This window comes from Tympanuchus pallidicinctus, unplaced genomic scaffold, assembly GCF_026119805.1.
Source record: "Tympanuchus pallidicinctus isolate F22 unplaced genomic scaffold, pur_lepc_1.0 scaffold13, whole genome shotgun sequence".
NCBI lineage: Eukaryota > Metazoa > Chordata > Aves > Galliformes > Phasianidae > Tympanuchus > Tympanuchus pallidicinctus.
The window spans coordinates 6,745,006-6,754,413 of NW_026294648.1; the positions used below are offsets into that span (position 1 = coordinate 6,745,006).

A 9,408-nucleotide genomic window follows, 5' to 3' on the forward strand; every position below is an offset into this window, starting at 1 on the left:
TTGTAAATGAGTAAGGCAGTGTGGTGCATTACTTTTCAGTTGGCAGTGCCTCAGGAGGCAGCACTGGTGCTCAGCAGAAAGTTGCCTCTTGCCCCAGCTTGATGGACAAGTGCTGTGCTCATTCAGTGACTGAAATGAGGTGATGAGGTGACCGTGGCTGTTTTTGCTTTGCTTAGTGCAAGTATTGCATTACAACTTGAGTGTCTTTGCCTAGATAAAATCAGAATCATTTTTAAGTGAGTAAACAAACGCTACTAATTACATTGATCTCCATGCTGCAGAGCCAAATGGAGAAGATAAATTTCTAGGGATTGTTTGAGGTTTATTGGGAAAAAATAAAATGAAATAAAAATTAATCATTGAAAAGCCCAGTCTCTGCTACAGTGAACTCTCTAAGTTAACCACTCTGTTTTAAAAAGAAATCCTGCAGTTATGTTGGTCAAGTGTGTATTTGTTCAGATTCCACCAGCACGACTAGTAATAAAAGTGACAAGACCCAATTTTGTTTCCCAGCATGTTCATCAGCTGCTGTCACAAGGAGGTAGATTTAATTGTAAATCAGAATTTGGAACTAACACAAAATCCATGTAGCTGTCTTTTCCCAAAAGAAAGAATAGCTGGAGAACGAATACATTATTTTAATTTGAAGTCAGCAAATGTAAATGTATCTTTCAAATCAGAAAGATAAGAGTCAGATTGGCGGGGCTGGGGTTTTGGGTGTTTTTTTCTAGAGAGCACTGTTGCTTCAGTGGCTGTAGGATTTGAATTTTCCCCAACTCTTCCTTCCTATTTCCATGATGATAGTCAATAAATCAGCTTTGCTCTTCAAAACAAAGAGCACAGATGAACTAAATGCACACAGTTTTCATGATGGCACTTAAAATGACAGAAGCAACTGAGCACCCATCTAAAAGCACCATTTATGCTATTTGTCTCTAGGATTTGATTTTAAATGCTTTCTGTTTATTAGCACAATTCCCTCTCTGCATGCTCTTTTCTCTTAGCTTCAATGTAGCTTATTTCTTACCATGCCAAGACAATTACCTGTTTATTTTGATAGGTTTGTGAGCCTTTTTCTGGTAGCAGTTGATCACGCTGTTCCTCTTACACAGCGTTTGGTGCTTTTTTAAAATAGCACTTTCAGTTTAGATAGTAAACTTTCTCATGTTGGTGGGCTTTAAATTTTGTCCAGGTGGGCAGAAGACATCTGCACTCCTGCTTGAGAAGAGCTCAGCTCCTTGTTTTCAGCACACAGCATAACAACATGTATTTCAGTGCACGCGCATTCAGCTTTTCAGTGCTGTCCCTGCTTCTCCTAATTAAGAATTATTGTAAAATTTTGGCCCGAGTGTTGGCAGTGTTTGTACTCCTAAAGGTCTGGCAGGACTGTTACTCACTCACTCCCATTCTTTTGCAGGGTAAAGTTGCAGAACGTGGTAGACATGCAGACCTTCTTGCAAGTCCTAGCACTCTCTATTATGAAATGTGGCATACGCAGAGCAGCAAAGTACTGAACAGTCATAATGATCCGAACTGGGGAGAGAGAAATAACCAGATGTCTAAAGAGGAGGAAAGGAAGAAACTGCAAGAAGAAATTATCAATAGTGTGAAAGGCTGTGGAAACTGTTCGTGCTAAGTATGATTCTGGATTAATCTTTCTACACAACATAAACAGTGACATGCGGCTCTTGTTTGGTTTTTTTAAGTCACCATTCAAAAACCTCCTGGGTTTTGCAGTTTTTGGTTTTTACAGTTACTCTGAGGGGCGTAATTTCAACCAAAGGAGTTGTAATTCTGCATCTTTACAAAACTAAAATTCATTGGCATCTGTAAGAGCAAAGCTTTTTCATAAACTTTAAATGTCTCAACTAAGAGTGTAATTTATGGCAGTTTGTAGGCATTGGTCAGATCTTTTGGTAGATGCTCAAGATGGATTATTAAATTGCAAACAGGCTTGTCCTTGATTTACGTTATTTGTTAATATCGTTGATTGATAAATGTCATGTTTTAATTGGGCTAAGTTGAACTCAGTTGCTGTTGAGGAAGACGCAGGTTGAATTCTTGAGTGGTGGTCTAGTAGGAAATCCTTCCTGTAAAGAATAAGAAAAGCATCAACAAAATATTCAAAGTTTTTAGTAGGAACTGAAGCACTGGAATAATCCACCTCAGAAAACACCTGTGCTACTAGACCATCAGGAAATGTATTCCTTCAAAAGAGAATTCAGTGTTTTTAAGAGCTATCATAAATCTAGGATTGACAAAGGATCATGTCACTTCATGGAAAGCATGCAAAATATTGTCTGCAAATATCAAGAATCTGAACCTTGCCTTTTATTTAAATGAAAAGCAGAAGTCCAAGATCAGGATTCTTTATCCTCAACATCTGCTTGAGTAGGCAAAGCAGAATGCAGTTCTCTTTTTCACTTCAGTCATGGCATTAGGGAGCGGCTGGCACTCAGTAAGAACTGTCAGGAGTTTCTGTTGTCACTGGTGGGAGAAAATGACCTGGATAATGTTGGAAGTGTTGCAGTCATCTCCAGACCTCAATAGTCAGAACTTCTTCGGTGTCAAGAAAACCTCAGTCTTTGTGATTCCTGGGACGCTACAGGATTGTGGCTTTAGGCCTTATCTCTCCAGGCATGTTGACCATGTTTATTTTTTACTAGCTACTCTCCTATAATTCCTTTTTTGCTTTTTTTTTTTTTTTTTAAATCCTTCTCTTGGATGCTGCAAAACAACTTATTTTTTTCTAAGAAATTACACCAGTGTAATTACATTCATATAATTGTGTTAGTAAAATTATGCAAAATTTCTCAGTATGGGCACTTGCAAAGCACTGAATTTTGATGCTGCTTGAAGTTTATTTCTGAATAGTGTTTATTCTTTTGTATTAAGCCCATCTTTGAAACCAAATACAGGAACAGCATCTTAAAGGAACTGAAACCTTTGTTATCTTTTCTGCTAGTCACTCATTTTCTCTCTATTAAAATGATGGGGGGAAAAGAATCTGTTATCAATCAGCAGTTTAAAATAATTTTAAGATTGTATCAAATGCAAAGACTCTTATTTTCATACTTGGAGTCCAGAAGCAAAATGGAGCCTTATTAATGAATTGATAGTTCGGAATTCCAGTCGCTTATCATTTTATTTTCACCAGGTTTTTTGTTTTAATTTATTTTTAGTTTCTAACAGCAGTGTGGCTGATTTATAAAGGTGAAGTTTTGGAAATGTCAGAGGTCTGAAGGAAGTGTTTTTTTACTTTTTTTTTTCTTGATGGACAGTTTCGCGTATTGCAGGGCTTAGATGGTCTATGAATTGACTGAAGAGAGCACAGAAGCAAGCACTAGCATCTAAACAGTCTGAACCCAAAGCCATTTTAATGCCAAATTTGATTGTGAAGGTAACTTTTCAGGTGATCAAGTGATTATAGAAGGCCCATGTGTTTTGTGATCACTGGGGATGGAGTCTGCAAGCACACCAAGAATTTTAGTATTACATGTTGGGGATGAGGATTGATATCAGATGGTAAATACGAGAAGTGGTCAAGGCTTTATTTAAACTGGCAGTGGGTTTGTCACAGCTGTGAGGCTATTGCCTGTCTCTGCCATCACTTTTTATGCCAGCCCATGTGCTGCTGCTTGTGAGACGTGAAGCAGAGCTCTTAACAAAGGTGTTTCCTGAGAGAGGATGGTATCACAGAGTACTTGTTGGGAAGAGTTTTGCAGTGAGATTTGGAGATATCTGAAAGCTTCCTGGCTTTGAGTGATGTGCTTGTCTGTCTGCTTTTAAGGCACAGCTTACAAAAATGTGTTTTCCATTGTAAATTTGGTAACAGCGCACAAGAAATGGAAGAAAAAAACCCTACTGGTTTAAAAAAAAAAACAAAAAGTTCCTCCTGATTGCCTTCCCAAGTTAAATGGCAGAAAAACTCATAGAGCTGTAAATGAGCGAATGAGGATTCTCGGGCGTTGGCAATTTTGCACAATCCTATCAGAGGGATGCAGGAGTAGAACAGTGAGTGACGTGCAGCTTGTGAGCAGGGGGACTGGGGAGGTGGTAGCAGTACTTTGTGGACCTGTGCTGGAAGGTAAAACTTTTGCTCAGACCTCTTTGTTTAGGATTTTCATTCGTGTACAATGGCTCCAAAATGTCACCATTCTAAGCAGGCATTTAGAACACAATGGTGGGAGAGTCCTGGCTTTGGAGGCTGACTGTAGTTCTCTGACTGTCAAGATGGCATATGATATTTCTTTAAAAAGCTTTACAATTTCTACAGGAAATGGATACAACCTCTGAACTTTGGTAATCCTGCTTTTCTGTCACCCTTTTTCTGTCACTTGGAACATTGCTTTTCTAAATAGAAGCTTTTCAAGTTCTTGAAATGTTCCCAGACTTCCAGATGTTTTGTTTTTCAAAATTTAAGTTGCCTTCTCCCACTGTAAGATCTTTGTTTGTGTTTTTAGAGTGAAAAAAAAAAAGTTTTTTCATCTTTTTTTTCCACATTTCTTTCAGAAAGAGAGAATGTTTGTGTAAAAATGGGCATAAAAACAAACTGCTTTTGCAGTGGATAGTCGTCTATTAACTATAAACTTACCAATTTCATTTGAATTCCTGTGCTTGAACTTCTAAGGACAATACACTTTTTGGGTATTCTTACTCCAGGTGAGCAAGCTAATTAATGGTTGGTGGAGAGGTAATTTTGTTTTGGTTGTCAGAAATGGAGATTCATAACTCCTGGCAGATGATCCCTCAGTTTCTTCTCAACAGTGCTATTATATGGATTAGTAGTTACCAAATCTCTTAAAATTTAGTTTTTAAATTATGTTTAAATCTCCTTTTGGAACAGGAGTGTAAAATATATATTGTACAGTAAGCTGATACATATGCAAAAAGAACTAGCTTAAGATCATATGGTGTAAAAATCCTGATGGAAGACTTCTTACCTTGACTCCTGTTGTTTGTCTGTGTGTAGATAATTGTTATTGAATAAAGGATTTATCTTTGTGAATAGAAATGGTTGTCCTGGTAAAATTATTTAAATAACAGCAATGGGAGTGTGGTTCTTCCACCCAGAAAGGGAAGCTCCAAACTGACCCTTTTAGCCAATTGGCAGTTGTTTGCAGTGCTTGGAAATGACAGTGAAAATGATAACAGATTATAGGGCTGTGTGCTAGCATAAGGCAAAGTGTTGCAGATAATCAATCAGGAAGGTGAATTTGTATAGTACATACAAATCCTGTTTCCCTTGGCTTTACAGCCTTTTAAAGTTCAGTGTACTGAGTTGCAGGATCTCTCTACAACTCCCTGGAAGGAGACTGTTGGCAGAGGGGGGGTTGGCCTCTTCTCCCAGGTAACAGTAGTAGGAAAGGCCTCGAGTTGTGCCTGGGGGAGGTTTGGGTTGGGAATTAGGAAGAACAGAGCGGTGAGGCACTGACACAGGCTGCCCAGTGAGGTGGTGTTAAGGAAAGGGTCAGCGTGGCACTGAGGGATGAGGTTGGTGGGTCAGATTGGTGGTAGGTGGGTGGTTGGGCTGGGTGGTCTTAGTGGTCGTGTCCAACTGTAGGGATTTCATGAAGGGCACTCGTGTTGGATGCAGCATGCTGGTGAGGTGGAAGTTGTTGCTGAAAAGCTTGCCTGTCTCTTTCTTAAACATACATTTGTAAAAACACAGCATAGTGAACTGTTTTACTCCCTTAGCACTGAACTAGAGAGCATTAGAGCTAGATCTGTTTTAAGAAATTGCCCTAGCCCGCTTTTGGAGTGACAATGTGTCTAATTTCTGACTGGATTTCATGTTACATAACTCAAGTTTCTTATTGTGAAACGAGAGAGGGAAATGTCATTTGTGTAGCTTTGATAGTTCTTGTAATGTATCTGCACTGTGTGGATGTGAGCTGCTGTAACCACTGGTCCTGTGTTGCTCTGTCTCAAAATGATGTCACTGAGCACTGTGTGGCCATAAGGAAGGGACATGAGATGCTGGAGCAGGCTGCTTTGGTCATGTGTGACTGGATGAATTTCCAACTGTTGTTTCTGAGGGTTCGCTTGCTTCTTTTTGACTCTTTTAACAGTCCTTTGCAGGAATGCTGTATAAATGCTTACTGACAAGAAAAGAAGTCATTAATGAAAGAGCTGTAATGGGAGTATGTTGTTTTTCTTCACGTGTACATCTAACTTCTGTTAGTGCTGACTTCTATTAGTTGCATGCGTGCATCAAGGAAAACAGTAATTACAAATCTAGCGTTTTCTAATTTTCACATAAATTAGGAATCATTTTGAGGTTACCATGCTCATTTAACATCCCATCTGTGTTCACACAATGGTTGCAGAACTGACAGTTTAGTATTCTATTGATTATCTAATGTTTCACAGCGGGGAAAAATGTAACGCGGCGTTTATTTTGGGTAGTCAGGCATCTAAACACCCTTCCCTGCCTTCAGCCCTGACTTCTGCTGGAGGGTTGGCTTCAGCCAGTGTGCAGGACAGGAGATCCGATGGCGGCTGGGTGTTTATGGCAGCACGCCGATGTGTTTGTTGTACCTCTGGAAGGAGCCACGGCATCTTTGTGAAATAATGATTAAAAGTGATGTGATTTGGCACTACTCTGCCATACAGTTGTCTTATCATTTCAATGACGGTTTCATTAATGAGAGAGGTCAATTGTGAAGTCTGAGCAGCCTGTAGAACTGAAATTCTAGAATGTGGGTGCTACGTTACAGCACTGCTAAATAATTATTATTTATTTTAGAAAATCCTCAGGTCAGTGCCTGAAAAAAATGTATTTAAAATCCCTATTATGGTTTTTGATCAATTTGTGCAGGTGTTGAAACAAAACTCGGGGAAAAGACAGAAGCAGCATGGAAGCTCAAAGCAACCTTGTGATCCTAAAAGGAAAGCTCTAAGGCCAACCCAGCATCCTGTTCCCTTTTGTCTCCCACCAGGGCACTGCCAGAGCCCCACAGTGGCGCTTGAAGTGAGAAACAGTCCTCTGCAAGCTGGCCTGCCTGACCCTGGGTCGCCGGTCATAGGTACCCTTGTGGGAGCAGTGCTGTATACAAAGTACTGCTGCGTGTTGTCCTGTGGGTGTGTAAGGAAGGAGCCTACAACGCCATGAGACGCAAAGTGCTTTTCTAGATGGCATTTGGTCAACCTGTCAGGGTCCTTGTTACCCAAAATATGCTCTTTATGCTGGTAGGCTGCCTGCTAGGCCACGTAGCTTCCTATGTTGACTTGAAGGCATGTCCCAGAGGTGAATTATGATTAACTGTCTTAAACAGCTGAGATGTGGTGAAAGTAGGGCTGATGGAAATCAGCCTATGAATTAACCGAGCTCCTATACATGGCTACAATGTAATCACAACTTTAGACATATTAGTGCTTCGTTGTATGATCTCCTTAAGACGTGCCTGTTGTGCTAAGTTGCACAGTAGGTATTTTATTTGAGGGGAAAAAAAAGTAAGGTAGTTGTGTCTTAAGACAGAATTTAAAATAGCATCTCCATTGTTGAAAGACTAATGTGACATCTCAGCTCCCCCATATTTCATTTCCAGTTTTCAATGCTTTGTAGCCCTTTATAAAATTGTCAAGTAAAGCATTTATGTCACACCAACTTAAAATGTGTCTTGTAAAGCTATCAGCCTTATCCTGGAGAGTAGAGGGGGGAAAAGAAGAGATTTTCTTTCCTTTCATTATGGAGAGGAAGAAACAGGCTGGAACACAGTATATCAGCTTGTACTGTGTCCTTTGAATGCATTGTAAAGTGCTCTACAAGTGTCATCTGAGGATTTTACTGGCCTTGTGCGAGCACCAATACGTGTTCTGAAACACGGAGGTTGAAAAGATGAAAAGTTTTCATTTTAAGCTAGTTGCAGCAAATGGAATGTGAAGGTCAGTCTGTAATTAGGAATGAGCGTTTCATGTGCAGTTGATGCATGAATTATGTGAAGGGCTGTGCTGCTTTCTCCTGAAATGGAAATACGTGTTCAGGTATTCTCACGTGAGTGTAAAAATCTTCATTTCTTCAGCGATTTGAAAAAGAGCCAGGCTTTTTAAGAAGACAAACGATGATAGTAATGAAAAAAGAGCTTATTTAGAAGGAAAAGCAGGAGATGTTTTACAGTAATGCGTAGTGTTTGCAGAATTTGTAAATGGTAATGAGTGACATGAGCTGCTGATGCTATGAAGTGATTGAAGTAATATCCGATATTTGACAGGATGTAAGAAGGAGAGGACAAAGCAGAGGTATTTTAGGCTGCTGTATTTCTTTCTGTCCTGTGCAGAATTCACCTGGGTTTATTTCAAAGCCTGTGTGGGGATGTTGAGCTGGTAATGGATTTTGGGTGTTTGGACCAGAAAAATACACACCAAACTGGGACTAATGACAATCCCACAGTCTCAGCAGAAAAGAAGTTCTATGGAGCAGCTTATTAAATCTTTGAAAGTTAACAAAGGCACTGAAGTGCTGAGTAGTAATATATTAGTGCTTACATCAGGGAGCTGACGCGTGAAGTAGATGAATGTCGCGTGTCTGTGGCTAGCTCTCCCACATAGCAGGTGTCACAGATGTCTGTCCACTGACGAGGGAGAGAGACTTTGGCAGACTTCAGACTTCGAAATGGTTCAATTTAAACTCCTGCGTATCTATAATGTAGAAAGAGAGTGTGTATATACCTGAGAATGGCTTAAAGCTGAGGAGTCGAAAAGATGGGTAACCTGTAAAATTGTACTGTGGAACTCCTGAAGTTTACCTTTGAGGGTGTGGAGGGAATCAATCTGCAGTCAGTGGTATTCAGTGTGTGTGCCGCACAGAGTGACTCCAATGCAGTTACTGAGAACACCCCTTGCCTGAGCAAACAAGCTTTCTGAACTTTTTAGGGTAAAAATAATGACCCTATGTTGGACAGAGCAGTAATGCTTTTTTTGTGTGCGTGTTTTACAGTATTTAAATATAAATGGCTCACGAAGAGAAACTCGGAGGGGCATTACTGGACAGCAGTGGGGAGAAGGGTTTCCTAAAACTGGTTCCTTAACGGCTGGTCTTGGCCTCGAGTTTTCCTTGCAGCTTCTTAAACGTTACTTTGCTCTGTTACCTCTTCTCCCTTTGCTATCCCCATAGCTGGACTAGAATTCTCCTATCATTCCCCCTTAAAAGAATTCCTGTCTGTGAGCTTGAGGAAACACGACCAGCTTGTCACATAGGGCTGGGCTTTTTCTCTCACGTGCTACTTTCAAAGGAACTTAGTGGGTGACCTGTGCAGTGGGATGCTGCACAACGAAGGCCATGGTGCTGCAATCAGACCTCTCGGGCAGCAGCTGTCCTGCCAGGAGGGGTTTCTTCACCGAGTGCTGCGTGGGGAGCTCTGCCACAGCTTCTGCTTCTTCCGGTTTGGGAGGGCAAGTAGCCTGAAA

At 40.5% G+C, this 9,408-nt stretch overlaps 1 protein-coding gene across 1 annotated transcript in view; it reads left to right on the forward strand.

Annotated features, from left to right (window-relative positions):
- ABCB7 (ATP binding cassette subfamily B member 7) overlaps positions 1-5,014 on the forward strand; it is a 37,282-nt gene extending 32,268 nt beyond the window's left edge. The window contains exon 16 of the mRNA XM_052672730.1: positions 1,418-5,014. Coding sequence (XP_052528690.1) covers positions 1,418-1,636 — 219 coding nt within the window. The 3' untranslated portion in view covers positions 1,637-5,014. The remainder of the gene's footprint in view (positions 1-1,417) is intronic.
- The last annotated feature ends 4,394 nt before the right edge of the window (positions 5,015-9,408 follow it).